The sequence below is a fragment of the Macrobrachium rosenbergii genome, chromosome 20 (assembly GCF_040412425.1).
Source record: "Macrobrachium rosenbergii isolate ZJJX-2024 chromosome 20, ASM4041242v1, whole genome shotgun sequence".
Classification (NCBI taxonomy): domain Eukaryota; kingdom Metazoa; phylum Arthropoda; class Malacostraca; order Decapoda; family Palaemonidae; genus Macrobrachium; species Macrobrachium rosenbergii.
Window position 1 is genome coordinate 29,150,445 of NC_089760.1, and position 22,733 is coordinate 29,173,177.

Consider the following 22,733-nt stretch of genomic DNA (forward strand, 5'->3'; position numbering starts at 1 on the left):
TTTCCTTTTTCACACACAATCATGTCTGCTTTGTCCGCCGATCGCTCCGAGCTACCGCCCACCGTTCCACTCAGACGTAGATGTGTAGGCTAATGGAATTTGCATGGGTAAATAAGGGTTTGAGGGATACATAGTTCATCCATGAGGACTAACTAAAAACCTAGAAGTCTATACTCTGGCCCCACTCCCTCCTAAATAAAAAAAAACCTATACGGTGATATATATATATATATATATATATATATATATATATATATATATATATATATATATATATATATATATATATATATATATATATATATATATTCCGTAACACAAGATGACTAGAAAGAAATTAAAACAATGACTGCCGCTAAAAATTTAAGAGCTGGATCGTGAATGGGTACAATAAATCCTTCAAAACCTTTCGATGTACAGATTTTATATAAAATTTTTAATATCATATTCTACACCAGTAAAACTATTTTGAATCTGGTAAATCGACTTTTTATGTTTTCAATTAATATCCTTTGAAGGATATATTTTTGCGGATTTATATCTTAAGACATACATTTTACGAAGCCTAGTAGATAATTAGAAAATTTTTATGTACAAGCATTTTTAACGATGATTTAATGAGATGCCCCATTCACCTCACCCTACTTGATATTAAAAGGTTTCACACAGAAACAGAGAGTGAGAGAAACAAAACATATAAACGAACTTATTCCATTAGCTTTATTTTTGTTTGGTTTTATCATTTGAAATATTTAAAGAACGTCCTTTTTTCCCTCCCAGATTATCGTCTGTGTAGGAGTCTTTCTGGGGCTGGCATCAGCCATCCCTCAAGGATTCGGACAATTTCCCAGCTCCGGGAGTGTATCAAAAGACGCTCAGACTGTCAACGAAGCTCTGGACCTGAGTCAAGCCATCGTCCAAGCTTTCGCCGACATTTCACCACCAGGAAACGCCAGGTCATCACGTCCCAAGTCTCTCCAGGAGTCTCAGGAGGCTCTTATGCGCATCATGGAAGCTTCCAGAAAATCTATTGAGGAATCCGAGAAAAGGGGTTTCAGTGTCCCTGAGGGAACAAAAGAAAGGCTGGAAGCTGCTGCTGCAACTATCCCAGCCACTTTCCAGTTTCTGCAGAAACTTAGTGAAATCGGTAAGGCATGAAGTTTTGGAAACTACTGAAATGTAAATTTATTCAGCTGATATGTAAGCTAATCTTTGGATATTCTCAGAAATTAAATATTTTTCGTCATGTGCAATTGTATTAATTTATAACCCGCATTTAGGTATTTAAATAATGAGATGAAAGTTTTCTTCAATAACATGGTCATCAGTTTAAACAACAGCATTTTGCTGACAGCCGGTAACTTAATTAAACTTAATTTAAAATAATATAGTGCAAGGATTCCTATACATTTTTCGAGGAAATGTTGCTTAAGTAATTTAGCAGATACTTACGCAGTGAAAAGCATAACAGTTGATCCAAACCTAAATTACAATAGTTCTACATAATATATCCTACGAAACCTTTGGCAACTGTACGAGAAACTGTAATACTATGATCATATACCGTCTTCTGATTTTCAAATGTTTCTGTAACAAATTACGAAGGCTATCTTGTGCAACGCTCAGTAAGGTCAGGGAAGCAACATGAGTCGAACATTCTGAATTCAGATCTCAGGAACTGAGTTAATTAAATATCTAGTAAAAATAAACAACCAATAAACACATTCAAAAGTGATTAGATAATTTTTTTTTATTCACCACAACCAATAAACACATTCAAAAGTGATTAAAGAAATTTTTGTTATTCACCACGAGTAAAGAAAGTATTATTCAGCACTGAAACATCACGATCACTTAAGGTATTTTTATTTTGAGTACAGTATCTTAGAGACATTGTGTGTTTGACATATATAACCTCGCCACTGATCTAAATACGCAATTTTTATATGTAGCACAGTAAACTACAGTCTTTGTAAACTTGAAAGATAACCTTGTTGACAGTGAAAATAACAATAAAATCAAGCAAAATTATGCTTATACTGGTCGTCTATTTTCAAAAATCACACCATTACTTTCAACAGAGGCACTAAATGCAGCTATTCTGTGAACTACATGAGTCTGACTATATTGCATATCACTGAAATTACAGATTTTAGCACATGTCTTACAATCATCCTTGCTATACCTACCCTGAGACCCACCTCCTAACATCATCCAAAATATTAACTTACAAATGCTTAAAAAGATTCTATTCATTGTTCCATTTTCCTAGTCCCCTTGTACCTTTATGATATTAGTCTTATTTATATTTATTCTGAGAGTTGATGAAAAAACAGACTGAAAGACCAGGAGATTAAAGTGCAAAGCGTCAGATAAGGAAAAGAGGTTGAGCCTGGAGTGTGATAGATTGAAAGACAGACGATTTAAGTGCAATGCGTGAATTGATAAAAAAAAGTTGAAAAGCTTCAGAAACTGGTGAGATCTTAATAGTTTGCGAGTGTAAAAAATTGAGAGCACAGGCATGATAAATCAGTTTTTGTAGTATTAGTGTGAGGCCATAGATCTCGCAAGCCCCTTGACTCTGCCAAGAAGCCTCGGTAAGGATTTTGAATCACGTGCAACAAGGGCAGGATCAACAGCATTAAGTAAATCTGTTATTGTAAAATCAGGGATTTTTGTCTTGGTACATGAAGCACCTGATATTGTGCAAGTGTTTTGCACAGGCGTTTTTTCACGATTCGGAATTTGCAGGATAAGGAGAAAGAGATTACTATCCAAAATAATTATTCATAATAAATGAGAGCGAGGCATTATCTATTACCAAAAAGCTAGGGAGAGTATAAATATAAGTGAAATAAAAACAAGAAACAATGCGCCGAAGTGTCTTCGGCGCAATCGAGTTTTCTGTACAGTGCTACACCGTATAATTAAGGCACAGAAAATAGATCTATCTTTCAGTGGTCTCGGTGTAATGCTGTATGAGCCGCGGCCCATGAAACTTTAACCACGGCCCGGTGGTGACCTATCCTATATCGTTGCCAGAAGCATGATTATGGCCAACTTTAACCTTAAATAAAATAAAAACTACTGAGGCTATAGGGCTACAATTTGGTATGCTTAATGAGTGGAGGATGGATGATCAACATACCAATTTGCAGCCCTCTAGCCTCAGTAGTTTTTAAGATCTGAGGGCAGACAGAAAAAAGTGCGAACAGAAAAAGGTGCGGACGGACAGGCAAAGTCGGCACAGCAATTTTCTTTTACAGAAAACTAAAAAGAAACAAAACGAGAAGAAAGTCTCTATCGACAGCCTCGACTTACAACAATCTTCCTGTTAATGACAACGGGATCCATTCCCCCAAAAACTGCACAGCTTATCAGAGTCAGCCGAATCAGAAAGTAAATGATATCTTCTTTACTGGGCAGATTTTCCTTATAATTATCAAGCATCTGACATTCGCTTGTGAGGTCCTTTGACAAGAACCTGCTCTCTCTCTCTCTGCAAAGCCTGCATTTGCAAGCGATGAATTCTATCAAACATACTGATTTGTTTTCGATTTCTATTCCCGCACTGTCATATCCGTGTTTTTCTCTTGGAAATTAACAACAGTTGGTCGCGTTAGTGGGATTATAAACTCTAAAACATAAATCAATGCTTTTACTAGAATTCGGTAACTGACTTACGGAACGGAATATATTAAGTCTGGTTCAAATATTTCCTGCATTATCTACAAGATTACAAAGTTAACAGCATTTTTCTCAATGACAGAAAACTGCCGAGTTCAAAGTCTTTAGATAGTACAATTTGTTGAATTTTACGCACAAATATATATATATATATAAATTATATATACAGTATATATATATATATATATATATATATATATATATATATATATATATATATGTATATACATATAATATTATACTCGAAGTTAATCAACCTTTGGTCTGGTCAGTATTTGGATGGGTGAACACTAAGAAAAAGTCTTATGCAGACGACCCACAAGCTCACTGACCTTGTAGCAGAGCGTGTGGTCAGTAAACACAAATACAAGCTGAAAACCGGAAGAGAAGCACCTCTGGCACTGCTCCCTCTGTGGGGAAAAAGGCGTAAATTAGCCATATTTTCCCTAACAGAAGTTGATCCCCACGAAATAAAAAGACCACAGTCACTGCCACATTCCATCCTAAACTGGTGAATCGTTGATGAATGCCCGAAAAAAAAACTTCCATAATACCAGCTGCTTCAAACATCTACGCTGAAGGTTTACCAGCAGCATGTTCTGCCCCCAAAATTCACCTCTACTTTTAAGTACTCTCTCACTTCCGGGATGTTCAGGCCCCTCCTCTCCTATACCTGTTTCAAATTCATTTATTCAACTATTTCTAGCTTTCTCTCTTTCTTCCTCCTAACAATTCTGAAAGCAAACTTTTCACCACCATATGATCTACCATCCTTTCCACATGCCTGAACCATCTCAAAGAAGTGGTCCACCCTTTCACATGGGATAACCCTTTTACCAATCCTATGTATCTCCACATTTCTTACTCTTTGAATTCTGATTACCTAAAAAATAAAACAAATACAATTCATCTCTGTAGTTTCCACTTTTCTTTCATTTAAATCCAACATCCACACTTCACTTCCATAGAGAAGATTTAGTTCAGCAATCCCGTCATATTTTCAACTTTGGTTTCCTCCACACTTCCTGCTACATTTCTTCCTTAACCTACTTCGAGACTGACCTCTTCTCTCGGCCTACCTTCATCTGTAATATTTACTCCCAAAGAATCTACATCTTCAACCTCTCTCACTGTCCAAAAAAGTATTTACAGTTCCATATTCCTGAAATTTTACTATTCATAGAGCCTACTCTTTCAACTTCTATGTTTTTAACCTTAGCCCATTTTCTACCCACTTACTTGCATGCTTTCCTTTCTTCCAACATATGAAACGCACTTTCCTTGATTACTCTTGGAGCTACTTTTTTACCATTTCCTCTCAACCTGACACTCTATATATCTTGACCTTAGTCTCAACCAAACAGTAATCAGATGTACGTATCATGCCCTTTACATCTAGTACGCTTGCTTTTCCATTTACATATATGAACTAGCACACAATCAAACAAACTCTTCTTATCCCATTTTATCAGCTAGTATTCTACCATCACACATTTTCCCTATCAAGAAAATAAAAAGTGAAATTTACAGTTTACTTGGTTGTGTAAAAATTTTGTAATATTCTTTTTGAGAGTCACAACTGAGTCACCTGCATTCGCTACAAAGTTTATGAAATGCATAATTCCAAAATAATTAACCAATGCATTATCTAGACCTGGTGTGGATGATCATAAATCAGGCCTTGAAACTGAAACTGCATTTCGTTTTTTAGCTTTAAAAGAAATATGTGTATGTATGAAAATGTACATACATACTCATATACTGTATGTATAAATGTATACATATACGCATATGCGGGAATAAGATGCAAAAACAGCTCAGTAGCAGTCGATTTATAAAGGCCAGCCAACTTTGTGCCAGCAAACTGAAACGAAGTGGTAAACTGGAATCACAACTTTATTTTATATATTTTTACAGCCATACTTTATATATATATATATATATATATATATATATATATATATATATATATATATATATATATATATATATCACTGTATATGTACTGTATATATACACTTTAGTGGCAATAGTGAAAATCAAAGTTGTTACTCTTCTATAATTAACCTGGTTAATCACAGATGAGTAACAACCATGAAAAAGACAAATGTATATTACATTATTAAAATAGTGTTACTTGAATCTACAGAATCCAGCTTAGTTAGAGCCAAAACCTGAATTGCCTCCAATTTCACGGAGTTTCTGCAGAAACCTGAATGTAGCTGGAATACTGGCAGCAGCTGCATCCAATCTCTCCTTTGCGTCAGAAGGAACTTGGAAGCCCCGCCTCTCGGACTCCTCAATGGTTTTCCTTGAGGCTTCCATGATACGCAGGATGGCGTCCTCCGATTCTTGCAAGGAAGCAGATCTGGAGTCTCCTCTATTTGGAATGTCAGCAAAGGCTTGTATTACCGCTTCACTCAGGTCTAACGCTTCCTTAACGGTTTCAGAATCTCGAGGGATGTTTCCACTGCTAGCAAATTGTCCAGAGTTCTGAGGGATGGCTGACACCAAGCCAAGGAGAACTCCCAAGAATGTGACTGTCTGCGGAAAAAGATGTTTTCATATACTTTAATATATATATATATATATATATATATATATATATATATATATATATATATATATATATATATATATACATACATAAAGACAGAGACAGACAGAATATTTTATGTATGCCAGATCACATCCGGAATTCAGAAGATTGATGTGTTTGTAAGGAATGGTTTACTGAAACAAAAATCAGTGAATCGGAAATACAACGATCACCTAAAATAAAAAATTATAAAAATGTTCTTAAAACACGCTTTCATTAAAACGCAATAAAAAGTGAAAAATCAAGTTTTTGAGACACACCAGGATTTTCTTACAATTAATCATGTCTACAAAAATAAAAGCGTGGGAGGAAATGCTACAAGAAAAGAAATATATTTTTCATTTGTAGCATTTCCTTCCATGTTTGGCACCCACGCCTTTATTTTTGTAGACATGATTAATTATAAGAAAATCCTGGAGTCTCAAAACATTTATTTTTCATTTCTAGTTCATTTTAATAAAAGCGTGTTTAAACAATTTATTTATATTTTTTTATTTCATACTCTTTAGTTTTGACAGAAATTGCAACCGATTTATGATTGTAGCTAACGAAATTGATATCCTGTCGAGCCAAAGAAGGTTTGAAAAATCAGTAGAGTTATTTACCGGGCCAAAGACGTTGTGAAAAATCCGAAGAGTTTCATATAGCCTAACTCCTGAGAAACAGGAAAGGTCACTGTAGTGTCACTGCTGACCTACTATCATGTAAGGTTGTATTGTCACCGGGATTGAGTAACCCTCGAAGACAGGTCGGCCAGACAAGGGATTAATGATGAATCACCTGACTCGACCGGGTAAAGTGAACTATGGCCCATGATTTACAGGTGTAAACCATGGGCAGTTAATTAGTGCTATTGTAAATAATATATATATATATATATAATATATTAATAATATATTATAAATTAATAATTGAGGACAAATTTCTTTTCAATTATTGAATGTCTGGTCTGAGGTATTCTGAGTAATCACCATTACAGCTTTAAGTCAGGATGTTTAAAAAAAACTGAAGCAGAGAGTTCTTACCCTCGCTATCGATAGAAAAATTAACTTACAGTTGTGACATATGAGGCTGCATTTTTTAGCAAAATAACTGACATTGATAAATAATTAGGTTACTGGTAGACTACCACTAATAGAAAATTAATACAAAACTGAAAAAATTAATGCAAAGACGAAGGATGGCCAAATGTCCTGTTGTATCGACAAGCCAGCAGAGAGCGAGTCCTGCCTGCGATGAGCCCGTGTGACGTCATTATCTGGTCGCCCTGTCTTCGTGGGTCATGGAGTAACCATGCAAAATTTCAAGTCTATTGGACGAGGGGAACAGGTTGAAAATTGAATTATAAGATTTGACCAAGACACAAAAATGCAAGCTAAATTAAAGCGTATAATTATACGGAAATTAATAAACAAATTATATATAATATATATATATATATATATATATATATACACACAAAAATATACACATATATACAATTTACATACATATTTTTACATATACTGTATATGTGTGTATATATATACATATACATATAGCTTATGTTTGTGAACAAAAGGAAAGTAAGAAGCTATCTTCCTTCGTACCTGCAAGCTGTTCATTGCGCACAAACGTTGTCGAGTCAGTGTGGAAAGTCTACATGCACTCGCCTTTATATACGAGAAAGAGACGGACGAAGTCACTAGTTTTTTTTTTTTTTTTTTACTTTGGGCATGACGCAAAGCACAGAATCATGGTCAACTTATCTATGCATTACACATCACCAGTTCCATTACGTCTTAGTTTTTTTATCTTGCGGGCACTTGAGTCTCTCTCTCTCTCTCTCTCTCTCTCTCTCTCTCTCTCTCTCTCACACACACACACACACACAGAAAAGGAAATGTTTGCAGGATATCACGTTATGTTACGAAAGCGCTGCAAGACTTGGTGCCCTGATGGAGGTATATTTTTGGCCGTACAAAACCTTTATGAATTTAAGGAAAATTATCATCTTTGATTCCTACAGTTGTAAGTTATTCTTTGAAGCCACTTCCCGTCAGGATAAACAGAATTTTACTGTACGTAGATGTACACACGATATATATATATATATATATATATATATATATATATATATATATATATATATATATATATATATATATATATATATATAATTAAACGACAAATATTTTCTAACTGGAATGTTAAGAAAATAGTTTCTCTTCATAACTGCATTGAAATACACATATGAAAACTCTGCTATTTTTGAAATAATGAAAAATGAACTGATATAGGATGTTGGATGATAAACCCAATACCCAGTACAAAATATGCGCATGTGTCAACGCACGCAATCGCATACATTCATATATATATATATATATATATATATATATATATATATATATATATATATAAATATTTATAAAATATTTCCTACGCACAGTCACATACATTCATATATATATATATATATATATATATATATATATATATATATATATATATATATATATATATATATATAAAGAAATATTTCATAAATGGAATTTTAGAAAAATAATTTCTTTTCAATTTCTTTTCGGTACCGTCTTTAAATAACATATGACAACTAGTTTGTCCAGCCAACGAAGAAACTGCTTTTTAAGAAATTATGAATAAACAACGAGCAGATAGAGGATGCAGGACAATGAGCAAGAGACTGAATCTCAGGCAAGAGGAAAATTAGATTATCCAATATCTTCTTACTAAGCCGAATTTCCTTTCCTACTTGCCGGCGTACTCGGCACAGACCATACCAACATAAAACCAAAGAGTTCCCCTTACAATTATCACCAATCGAGGTAATACATGCGCCATTTTGTTGACGACTGGAGCACATAGTTCACACTTTGACTTTGCGTAACCTATGAGGACATGACCTGGAACAGCACCAAATTTCAGAGGGGCATTCCCGCTGGAAGACTACCCATATCAGAAGATATATTACCCCTTACCAAGGCCAAAGTCTATTATTACAAGCACAACCTCACAGATCCATGGCTGTAGTCTCCCACTGCCCCATGACTAGTCTGCCGTTGTTGGCTAGTCCTCCAACAGGAAGAGGCAGATAATGGGTGTTGCACTGACGGCAAAAAGGCCATTATCCTAGATAATCTGGGATTTTGGGGCTGCTGGCTACTTCATTTAATGACTAATAAATTATCATACATCACTTCTGATGCCAGGTCGTTTGGCCAAAATAAACAAATTGCAGGAATAAACAAAAGAATGAGATTCAACGCGCATCCTTGCCTTCCTTTTGTTGCATTAAGTCTAAGTCCTATATTCGGCTAATGTAAGCTCAATTGTTCATCTCTGTACTGAACTGGAAATCTGTTAAACTGAAAACCTGTGGTTCAAAAGGTTTGCACTGCGTGTTTACTCAACTCTGATAATTATGATTTATCAAATAGGTAACCCTTCGTAAACGTGTCACACACACACACACACACACACACACACACACACACACACACCTGTCAAGTTTTTTGTTTCACGATTATTTTTTGAGCCTATTTTCATATATGTGTGCATGGAAGATTATGTCAAGTGCCTTTCTCTAAGATGACTAAACAGCTGATAGATAAAATTTGTGATAAACTGACTGTGAATGCGATACAGAGCAGAACTGTACTTTTATTAAAAGGAAGGGGAATAGAAAAGAGCTCAAAATATATTCAAATTAAACATAAGCATGTATTTTCCAGCAGTAAACTAAACTGCCTTTGCTTCATTTGTACATTTTGTCATGTTTACATTCATATGCAGTTTGCTTGGTGACTTTTGGATTTTATTATATTTTCCCTAATTTTTGTAGGAACTGATATAGTGGTTTTCTTGCCTTTACTTTGTGTATGGTTATTGTAGTTCCACATAAAGCAGAAGAAACCTAGCGTTCTGACTGAAATTCATAAGTGTGTATTTTCCGTTAGTTTAATGAGCTGATAATTTACAATTAATTTATCCTTAACGGTGCATAGTCGTATGCGTTTCTCTCAAATATGCATTTTGCTTTCATCTTACCTTCTTTCAGTTTTGCAGGAAATGATACATAAGTTTTCTTATATGGGTGTAGAGTAATTGTTGCTCCAAGTAGAGCACAATGAATTCATTGTTATTATTTTTCAGTTTTGTTACGGAAGTTATCACATTTTTGCGTTCGCTCACCCTCCCTCATTAATTTCGGATATTTTCCTTTGCTTTGTTACTTAACCATATCTGACTGGAAATTTCAGGAAAGAATAACAAAACCTTCGAAAATTTAAGACAAAGCTCAGAAATTGCAAAACTGCCATGAAAAGTCCACTTATGACGGAAATCAGCCAAATAAATAATTAAAAGGAAGACAACAATATTGTTGCTACGTAACTTGTTCCTTTAGGACAGGTTCTCCATAATGGCGAAACTTTCTGTATTAAACTATGGTAATTGCCCTACCTATACCCAGGGAAGTGTTTAACCCTTGTAGCTATAGCTAAACCCTCCTTCCTTGAAAAGGAAGCAAGGATAATTATTATAATTAAAAGGAGAACAAACTGTTCTGAGTGGCACTGAGGACTGAGCCAAAGTAAGTTGAAAACCTTGATTGTCGGGGTAGTTGAATACATTTGCAATGCCCGAATCTGGTGCCATAATTGATAAAATACCCACTACTAGATCAAAACTGCACTTCCTAATTTGACTATCGACTGTCACAGTCCTCTTAGAACTTAGGTATGGGACTAGAACACACACACACACACACACACACACACACACACACACACACACACACACACACACATACACACATATATATATATATATATATATATATATATATATATATATATATATATATATATAAATATCTCAGTTAGATACCATCCAGTCTCAATGAGGTCCTGTTAGTAATTGTATTAATCCCATGAACAATTGTGTAAGTGATACAGTTAATATATATATATATATGTATATATATATATATATATATATATATATATATATATATATATATATATATATATATATGAACAAAAAGGGTAATCACGCCTACCCAAGCACACGCGCGTGCGCACGCACACACACGCACACACACGAACATAAAGCTAGTCTTTATAACTAGCCACAAAATCTGAGAGAAAAAAAAAGGAAAATTCAGCTACATATTTGCTTAAGTACTCGATGATCTTCAGTATTGCATAATAGGTATCAGTACGTCTAATAACTTCTCACGGATTTATATATACATCTCTCTCTGAGCAGAGGATCCTCATTTTACCACTTCAGCGTCGGTTAAGGACGGTTAGCGGAAACACGACAGAACGCTTAAGAAAAAAATTCCGTATTTCTAAATGGAGTTCTATGGACTTTTTCCTTCTTCATGAACGCATTCGTAATCAAACCAGAACAAATGTATCCAAGCATATAATTCGTCCGTATCTGTGTATGGCTGAATATTGGGATTTTAATTTTGCAAGCCCAAAATTCTCAAAACATACGAAAAGAACACACGTTATTTTCAAATATGCAGATGCAAGTAACCAAATATTCGATTTCACTTACAAAAAAACATACACTAAATGGAATTCAAAATGAAAAGTCTTCATACACTGGCCAGGAATCGAACCTGCGCAAATTCCGCTTGGAAATAGGGTGACTGCCGAATTCAATCTGTAATTAGAATTACAATCTAGCAATAATGGGAGGGACAGTCAAGCAAACGAATATAAATTAATACAACAAAGGAATTCATGAAAATAAAGCAAAACTCGACTAGGATGAAAACTCTACAGAATGGCTGAAGAAAATTATGTTATTTGTTCCTTATAAACAATAATCCTAATTATTCTCAAGTGCCTATATCATTCACTGGTTTGATAAGGAATTTACACTCAACTGAATTTAATACTGGCAACTGTCTCTCTATTATGACCATATCGGCCTGGGAATAGATTTCATTTTTGTTTACTTAGACCGATGACCTTCACTGACACGCAAGTGTAATGAGAAATAAAATCTTGGAGAATTCTGATTTGTATGCGGTACTGGGGTATATTTTCGGATTTTTTGTCAGAATTTTTAGGTTTTCATTAAATCTACAATTTATTGTCACCAATTTTATTTTTATTGTTAAGTGTATTGTGTTTATATAACTTTTTTTAAATTTAATATTACAAAGTTTTATTTTAAATTGCATGCCTTTGCCCTGCAATGTATCTCGATCATAGGGAATGTGCAAATTTTATTCACTTATGCCAATCCTTAAAATAACGTTTTTTGACCTTCACTGTCGAATTTTTCCTGTCCGAAACGCTTGTTCCTGGACTTACGTTTATGCCAAGTTCCTTATTCTAAGGTTCAATATTTCTACCTGTATTTACCAGAGGAGAACTCTACAAGCGTAGAATGAGACTGTTTGTTGTAGAGCAAGGATTGGCATGTATTCACAAGAACACGTAGAATCATCATCATGATAGCACTGATAATAATGAAATCATTGCTTTATAAATGCTAGTTCCGGATGGGTATATATTCTGTAATATTCTTTTTAGAGTCACAAGTGACTAATGCCACTTAAAGAAAGACTTTTTCACTACACTGTTCAACGAAACGTATAGCTCCAATACAACTTAACAATGCATTATTTACAATTCACGTAGTTTCAAGCCTTGAAACTGCATAACGTTTTCATAGCTTTATATCGACCATGACTACGTATGAAAATGTACGTACATAGATTTAGACTTACATTTATAAATTCACACATCAATATACACTCGGGACGATGATTCAAAAGAGTTCAGTAGCGGCTGATTAGTTTAGCATAAGCCAGTTTTGCGCCATCACGGGCCCCTGCATTGAGGTTTGGTAAGGTGTTGACAACGGAAACGAAATGGTACTCTTGGATCGTAACTTTTAGTTTACGCATATTATTTTACATAAGTTTACATACATTATCTTACATACATACTTGCATATATACCAGCGTGTGTATATATATATATATATATATATATATATATATATATATATATATATATATATATATATATATATATATGTGTGTGTGTGTGTGTGTGTGTGTGTGTGTGTATGCATTACAATAATTAAATGGTATATATCATTGTAAAACACAGGTTACGATCAACAACAATTAATCCAAAAACTCATTTTACAAAACCACTGCAAAAATCATATCACATAAGTAAAATATTGCTTCAGCCTACAGAATCCAGCTCAGTTAGGAGTAGAACCTGAGTTGGCCCCAATTCCCTGGAGTTTCTTCAGAAACTCAAACGTAGCTGGAATACTGGCAGCAGCTGCATCCAGCCTCTCCCTTGCATCAGCAGGGACGCTGTAGCCCCTTCTCTCGGACTGCTCTATTGTTCTCCTGGAGGATTCCATGATGCGCAGAATGGCGTCCTCTGATTCTTGCAAAGAAGCAGAGCTGGCAGATCTGGAGTCTTCTCTACTCGGAATTTCAGCAAAGGCTTGTATTACTGCTGCACTCAGGTCTAACGCTTCTTTAACGGTTTTGGAATCCTGGGGGGTGCCTCCGCTGCTAGCAATCTGTCCGGAGTTCTGAGGGAGGTTCTGTGGGATGGCTAACGCCAAGCCAAGGAGAACTCCCAAGAATGCGATTGTCTGCGGAGAAAAACGTTTTCAAATAAAAAACAAACTACCTTATTTCCCTTCGTTTAATACGGTACCAAAGCCACTGGTATGGATAGCCATTAGCCACTGCCTACCCCAGGAGGGAGAATAAAAGGGAGAGGATTAATCCCAAATAAAGCATACACATGCCAATTTAAAGGAAAGGCATTAAGCAACAAGTGTAAAAAGATGGAAAAGTGACTCTACAATAGAGTTCCAAAGTTTCAGAGAAGAAGTGACCTAACCATGTAATATAACTGGATGCTGAAGAATAAACGAAATTAAACAAGTAACTTACCATTTTAAAAAACTGTAGAGTTTGCACATATGACACACATATAAATATTTATTCATATATATATATATATATATATATATATATATATATATATATATATATATATATATATATATATATATACAGTATATGTATGTATACAGTATATACAGTATATATATATATATATATATATATATATATATATATATATATATATATATATATATATATATATATATAATTTATCTCTCTCTATATATATATATGTATACTGTATATATATACATATATATGTATCTGTATATATATGTATGCATATATACATATATAGGCTCAGGAAATGTTTAAAAAGAAACGACTGGGTGCCAATTACTTTCGTGTATTTAACATATCTCTGGGGCAGAAAGTGCCCCAAGATGTTAAACATGCAAACGTAATTGGCACTCCGCATTTTTTTTCAGAAAGCATTCTTATTTCATATAAACATATATGCACAAACATTCATGTATATATATATGTATAATATATATATGTAATGTGTATAAAATAAACATTCATGTATATATATATATATATATAATATATATATATATATGTAATGTGTATAAAATACTGTGTGAGAATGAGAGAAATATTTCATTTAAACTAGATCACATCAAAGATTCCGCGGATTGGTAGGCTATAGGGAATTAATGCTTATAGAAAAAAAGGTCAGTAAATGGAAAATATAATCTTCACTAATAATTATATGAGAATTCATAAACAAATTTATACAATATATATATATATATATATATATATATATATATATATATATATATATATATATATATATATATATATAAATATGTGTGTGTGTGTATGTGTGCATGTATGTATATACAAGTGTTTTGTGTATAAACAAAACATAAGAAAGAAGCTATCTTCCTTCTTACCTGTAAGCTGTTCATTGTGGACAAACGTTGTCAAGTCAGTGTGGGATATCAACTCTCACGCGTCTTTATATACCTATGAGGTGGAGACAGACCATGCCAACAGGACTATTTTTTTACTACTACCATATTTTCGGCGTGCAGATACCTACGAGAAGAGAATGAGTTTACCCTGTATTACTCATAACCGGTTGCATTCCCCCATAGTTTTTATCTTGCCGGTATTTGAGTTTTTGCTCTCTCACAATAATAATGGTTGCTGACGATTATCTAGTCCTCTTCCCCTATAGGCATCGTCACGTCATTTTACGAGAGTTGAAAAACACAAGCTGCTGTTGTTATAAATTTTCAGAGGCATAAAATGGAAGTAACTGAGGTCTGTTACGGTATCCCTCAAAACCACTTCCTGTTGGAGTAAGCGGAATTTATTGAACATTCAGTCAAAAACCAGAACACGAACACACACACACACACACACACAGACACCCACACCCACACACATACATATACATACATACATATATATATATATATATATATATATATATATATATATATATATATATATATATATATATATATATATATACATACATGTTATTGTAATACCCACAATGCCCTCTTAACTTCTAGAATTCTTCGCGCTTTTTTGGATACGCTTGTCACTACAAAGCCTTAAGATCCAAGTGCAAGAAATTGAAATGATTGTGATGCCCGGTCGCGGGAAACGAACCCGTGTCACCATAATCACAAGGAGGTCAGGTCGGCAACGTGACCGCCTTATGATTATGGTGACACGGGTTCGTTTCCCGCGAACGGACATCACAACCACTTCATTTTCTTGCACTTGGATCTTAAGGCTTAGTAGTGACAAACGTATCCAAAAAAGCGCGAAGAATTCGAGAAATTACGAGGGATTGTGGCTATTACAATTACATACGTATCTGGTATAAGTGACCAGTAGATTCTACATATACATACATATATATTATAAATATGCACGTGTATAAATCAGTTTATGTCACTGAAGTCTCTGATGATATCCTAGTCATAAGTTCGATTACACTTACACATAATTCCCTTAGTTGTAAGTTATTCCCACTTCAGAGTGGCTTCAGCGTTAATTAGCATTTTTGCCTAACATCTGAAAGCGCAAAATATGCGCACACGCACACACACACACTTGAAAAGTATTTACTATCTGACACTTATAATGCACAAATAAAAAAGCAAGCAAGCTGTTGACGTCAATGACAAAAAAATGTGAATATAGGATAGATTAATTATCTCCTTCCTCCCTGCACATCCATGAGAAAACAAAACACGCAATTACGAGAATAAACACACACACGCATAAAACTAGTTTTTGTAACTAACCAAAAACCTGAGACGAAAAATAATGACGAGGAAAATGCAGCCAAATATTTTCTTGGGTACACGTTCACCTTCCTTGGGGACATCACGATAGGTATCACTGCATCGAACAAAAACGTTTCACGAACTTCGACGTCGATCTCTCTCTCTCTCTCTCTCTGATTACAGGATACTAATTTTACCACTTGGGCGGTGGTCAAGGTCAGTTTGGGGATACGCAACCACTTTCGTACTCAACAGACAAAACGCATAAGCATAAAAACACAAACATATTTCTCGATGGAAGTCTGTGGATATTTTCCTTATTTATGAACGCATTAATAAACATACAATAAAAACACATACAAGCACGCAACTGTAAAATCGAAAGACTTCTTAAACATAAGCTTATCCACATACGGATGCATATTGAAATTTTACTTAGGCATTGCTCGCACTTACCTCAAAGCATACAAAAAGAACCCACAAACACCACTTATGTTCACTGTTTCATCTATTAAGCCGCACAGCCTATGCCCCATGAATAAAGAATTAACTTCAGCAAAATAAGACACACCAAATGAAATTCTATATAATAAGCCCTGCTACCCTGTCCAGAATTCGACCCTACGCAAATATGGGTTGGAAATAGAGTGAAAGTGATATTATCCAATCAACCATCTTGCATTCGGAGACCATTTCAGCATACGCGAAAAAATAACAACAAAGGAAGACAGAGGAAAATTCTTAAAGTTAAGCAAACCGGGAGAAGGGGCAAACAACAAGGAATGGCAAAAGAAAGGATACAGAAACCGCTTAATGCAATTCGAGGATCACATCTTTTCAGAAAATATACTGGGGAAGAAGTAGGCCTGGCGGTTGTCACGAGGTTAATTTGTTTTATGTAAACAAAAATCCTGATTATTAGCAAATTCCTCCACCATTACCTGGCTTAATTGAAAAAACTACACTCAACTAAATTTAATTTTAGTAGTTACCATTAGTTCGACCTGGGAAAAAAATTCGTTTATTTTAATAATAGTTTTTTTTTTTTTTTTTAGTTCGACCGAAGACCTTCACGGCTATGTGAGTGTACAGAGAAATAAAATCTTGGAGGCCTCTTTTGACTTGATTGATATAATGAACTCCTCCTGTTAGCCTATTTACTTCCAGGTTGCTTTTCGAATTATTAGATTTTTACTAAATCTGCAATTTCTTGTCACCAACTTTACTGTTAAGTTAATATGTTGATTTAATATCACAAAGTTTTTTCACAATTATTGCATGCCCTCGCTATGAAATGCTTCTCAATCATAAGGAATACACAAATTTTATTCCGATACAAGAGTCCTAAAAATGACGTGTTTTGGCCTTCACTGTCGTACTCTTACTGTGGAAGTAAGTAGGCTATATGACAAAGTTCATGATACCAGGGCTCAGTCTACCTGTGTTTACAAGAAGAAATTCATCGATGCTATTTTCTCTTTTCTACACTGATTCAGACGTAAAAACACTTAGCGAAAAATCTAGGCATTAAATATACCTCAATAAAAAATACTCTGACAATAGAAATGGTGAAATTCTGTCATACTCTTTGGAGGAAAATCACCTGTACATATATAGTTACAATAATCTGTTTCATCGGCAAGGAAAACTGAAACAACGCCACAGACTAAATATTTATCAATTTATTATAAACCGACTTGTGAAACAATACGATGAAACTTGCACTTCGGAATGCCACGAAGATTTTGTCAGTGATTTAATCACTAAAAACTATTAGCCGCAGAACTTTAAGAACCGCTGATTCTCCTGAGGTCCGAGAACAACTTGAAAGTAGCAGGAATAAGGGACTTGGCAGTTTCCAGGTCTTCCTTTGCGGAGTCTGGGACATCGAAGCCTCTCTTCTTAGACTCTTCTACTGTGGTCACGGAAGCCTCCAAGAGTCTCAGGATATTTCGTTCGCTCTCTTCAGGAGACATTGTGACCGAAGAGCCTCTGAAATTTCCCTGGTTAGCAATCCTGGTAAATTGTTCCAAGACGACCGGGGTCAGTTCCAGGGCCGATTTGACAGTCTCGGAGTCTCGAGAAATGTCTCTTTGAGGAGCAGCTAATGTAGCTGCGCAAAGAACTCCGAAGATCAGGATAATCTGCAATAAGTTAGCAGCAAGAGCGAAAATTACATTAGGTTTTCTTCAAAATACTACGGAAAGGGAAAACCTTTAAGCTTTAATAGCAGATACATGATCATTGGGCTAAAATTCTTTAGAATAAAATACTGTAGAGAAACACCCTAACATCGACAATGAATATTACCTAAAAATTTTCTTAAAGCGAACAAAAAAATAACCATGTAAGCATGAAAGAGAAGCAGTAACCCACCTTTCTCATTTTCATGTAAAAGGTTGATAAGAGAAATTCGTAAGTTAATGATTTTTGGATATAAAATACACATGAATTTCTAAGCTTAAATGCCATAGGAAAATTCATGATATCAAGATTTTCTGGAACAAAATACTAAAGAACAACGTCCTATTTTCTTTCTGCATTTGGACTATTTGGATTTTAATCCCTCTTCAAACCATGAAATAAATGACATTGAAACCATGGTCAAACGATACAGAAAGTAAGAAATTTAAGTTAGAAAATATGCTGACTACACAGGCAAAACCAGACAGAAAGACAGAAAGAGATCTAACAAGGAGTTTTATATATAACTACACACACACACACACACACACATATATATATATATATATATATATATATATATATATATATATATATATATATATATATATATAGATAGATATATATATAGGCTATATGCGTGTGTGCATGTGTAAGCACGTTTTTGTACTGACAGGGATATTTTTCCACCCATGAATCGCTTGTAAGTACAATTTTAATGCATAATCATGCCTCAGTGTTTAAGCTTCTTACTTTAAAATAATCCAAACTATGTTTCTTTGGACCAGAAAGAAACTCACCTGTACCGCGTTCATTGTGATTGCCAACTGAAGACTGGCTCCTTTCTCTTATTTACCACCCTTATATTGCGGCCGGGTCCTCGGGACAGCATGTTAACATGTCCCTTTTATCTTATAGCTTCCTGTTCTTATCGTCGATGTCCGTCCTTTCTTGCAACTCATTCGATCTACCTTCAGCACAGAGATCCACCACTGTGTTTGTTCTTCATATTCATTAATATTTTTTATTGGAATGTGCGACGTCGTAATTAAAAGAGAGGTCATCAGGCTGCCGTCCTACTTTTCTTCCAAGGCGACTTGACACCGTGCCACCCACCAGGTAAACCGACGAGCCGTTCAAGATCAACAAGTGTGAAAGTGAGAGAGGATGTTATAAAAGGCGTGTTTCTAGATAGAAATTGGCATTAAGGACCAGCAATGACTTGGTAAACAGATGGAAACACATAAGTATCTTATTCCTTCTTAAGATTCCCCTGCTACACCGGGTAGGCTACTGTATGGTAAGGGAAGTACTACATCAGATACCATGCTGATACATAAAGTTTGATAGGTAAAGTACTACACCGAATAACTTCTTGCTGTGGATAATTCTTCATCGAATTCTTCGCTATTGGCAAAGATACCCTTTTGAACACTATATTATTAGTGGAAAGCAGTGGACTATTTACATATTGTTGGAGAAACTACTACAGAGTCACATATGCTGTTGGAGAAGTACCAAACGGATCTCCGTATTATTGGAGAAAGTAATACATCTTACTCCATGTTGGTAGAGAAAGTACTATGCCAGACTCCATACTGTTGGGGGAAGTGTTACATCGATTCCATGTTGTTACGGAATTTGTGCCACTACAGCTCTACCAGACTTTAGCAGAGTTTGCAGTTGTTTTTTCTTTCAAATGTTGCAACCAACTTTCACTATTTAACTGACAAGCAATTCATATATTTCAAGCAAGGTATTTAGAACAAGCATGTACTTCTATAATTAACATTACCTATGCGATCTGGTAATGAAATCTATTTAATAACACAGTGACCAACTCCAACTGATAAAATGAGTGTCCTGTGTCTAAAAGCTTGGAGATGATACAGTACTGTTCTTTTCTTCTGTTTCCATCTTAAATGTTACCTTACTTAAATTGCTCTAATTGCTAATGCTTAAAAGATAATGACAGGTGAACACTGAAAAAGCAGTATGCAAAATTTGGTGAAAAGGTTTCGTCAACAGCCAGATAACAAAAAAAAAAACTAATACTGCTGACAGCTTAATGGCTAAAACTAATATTTTCCTGTCTCAGTACGTTATAAATACAGTTTCTGCAAACACCGTTTCAAGTAATAGGAAAATAGTTCAAGTATTCTTCCGTTCAATTCAAACGAAAAATGAAGTATGAACACTTTGGTGCTACTGAATCCATTTCCAGTTTTTGAGGTGGTTAAAGCAGTTCTCCTTATCATGGATGATGGGCCAATCCATCGTTCATCTTATTACCATATCTTAGACAATCTCATCAATTTGGAGTCAATGCCTTTTCTAATTATAATCCTTTTGTTACCTAACCAGCTGAGGTGATTGCGTATCAGCAAGAACATTGCATGATAACTTTATGTAACTATAACAGAAATACACACACACATATATATATACGTGAGTACATATGTAAAGCTAAGAAAGCCCATACAAACAACTGCACTATTTCAGATGTAGAATATCTGAAAAATTGAGCACTGTATATACATATATTATTAATGCATGGACTTCCTTTGTTATATATTAACGCTATCTAGTCTGAATACAACTGTCAGGGTTTACACAAACACTAACACACACACACACATATATGTACATGTACATACACATTATAAACACACACATATATATATATATATATATATATATATATATATATATATATATATATATATACACTGTATATTATTTTATATATATAATCAAAGACCTCTCAACTTCTCGATTTCTTCGCACTATATTGTACACCCAACGCAATGAGAGAAGGTAAGACCATGTGGAAATATAAGACTATATAAATCTGAGGAGTGGCTAAGCGAGCCACAAAAAAAAAAAAAAAAAAAAGGGCCCTCACTTGCCGCGACCTACCTCAACTGGATATGGAGTCCCCTATGAAACATACGTAAGCGGTGAGGTAACATAGCCTTAGGCAGTCCCTGGATTTTTTTTTTTATCACCAAACCAAATGCTCTTGACTTTTTTTTTCACGTCTCGTGTAACCGCGCCAAGAGTTATTTTCACTTCGCATTTTGTGTTTCTCATTATTTTGTAATTCAAAAAATCCAAACAGTACGGTAATTGTTGCCTGTATGGGTATCAATTACGTAAAGAGAGCTTTTGCTGCCTGGATTATACAGCAAGTCTAGAGAGGGGGAGGGGGGTTAATCAAAATATTCATAATTGTCTTGGAAATGACAAAGGACTATGAAATTCCCTTTAAATAAAAATCTATGTATGGAATTGCCCTTGAATAAAAATTTATGTAAAATTCAGTATGATCATAAAAAAAATGTACCTACACTGTACTTCATACTGTAGTCATAAAACCGATACAGTTTGCCACAATGAGGTTCTGCTTCCGAAGAAGCCATATATGACATACGGACAGACAGACACGCAGTGGGGACGAAGTAAAAATGTAAAGTCTACCAGGAAAATTGGTCAAAAATTCAAAGGGCATTACCGCCTGAAACGAGTTAACCATCACAAAAACACCCGAATCTAGACCAGACCACTGACACTGATTGCTTGCCTGCTTTCTTGCTTGCTTGCTCTCTCTCTCTCTCTCTCTCTCTCTCTCTCTCTCTCTCTCTCTCTCTCATGCACAACTTATTCTTCACCATTATCGCATTCCACATAAATCAATCCAATTATTAGGCAATATAAATGCTTGTGGAAATATGTCGAATGGATCCCTATTATACTCAGTGTTTTGTACCTAAAGAAGAAAAAAAAGTTGAAGGTCGAAGTTTGAATGCAATTCCATTGTTGGAGTTTTATGGCAATTATTTTTTCCCAAAAATAGGAGAGGTTATTATACTGAATTTGCTTTTGGTAAAAAAAAAAAAAAAAATGATCGGCATGACAAAAATTTTCGTTTTTTCATACGATTCACTTGAACGATTCATATATATATATATATATATATATATATATATATATATATATATATATATATATATATATATATATATATATA

At 34.7% G+C, this 22,733-nt stretch overlaps 3 protein-coding genes across 3 annotated transcripts; all 3 read right to left on the reverse strand.

The window, feature by feature from the left end:
• Positions 1–5,665: 5,665 nt before the first annotated feature.
• Positions 5,666–7,904, reverse strand: LOC136848935 (uncharacterized). Its single transcript, XM_067121751.1, has 2 exons — positions 7,876–7,904; positions 5,666–6,231 (listed from the first exon to the last, which is right to left on the reverse strand). Exons 1-2 carry the CDS (start codon positions 7,888–7,890, stop codon positions 5,845–5,847), a joined length of 402 nt encoding a protein of 133 aa, XP_066977852.1. The 5' UTR covers positions 7,891–7,904; the 3' UTR covers positions 5,666–5,844.
• A 5,468-nt stretch (positions 7,905–13,372) lies between these two features.
• LOC136848936 (uncharacterized) lies at positions 13,373–15,313 on the reverse strand. Its single transcript, XM_067121752.1, has 2 exons — positions 15,164–15,313; positions 13,373–13,939 (listed from the first exon to the last, which is right to left on the reverse strand). Exons 1-2 carry the CDS (start codon positions 15,176–15,178, stop codon positions 13,532–13,534), a joined length of 423 nt encoding a protein of 140 aa, XP_066977853.1. The 5' UTR covers positions 15,179–15,313; the 3' UTR covers positions 13,373–13,531.
• A 2,873-nt stretch (positions 15,314–18,186) lies between these two features.
• On the reverse strand, positions 18,187–20,055 carry LOC136848937 (uncharacterized). The gene is made up of 2 exons (XM_067121753.1): positions 19,504–20,055; positions 18,187–18,663 (listed from the first exon to the last, which is right to left on the reverse strand). The coding sequence occupies exons 1-2, from the start codon at positions 19,516–19,518 to the stop codon at positions 18,307–18,309; spliced, it is 372 nt and encodes a 123-aa protein (XP_066977854.1). The 5' UTR covers positions 19,519–20,055; the 3' UTR covers positions 18,187–18,306.
• Between the last annotated feature and the right edge of the window lie 2,678 nt (positions 20,056–22,733).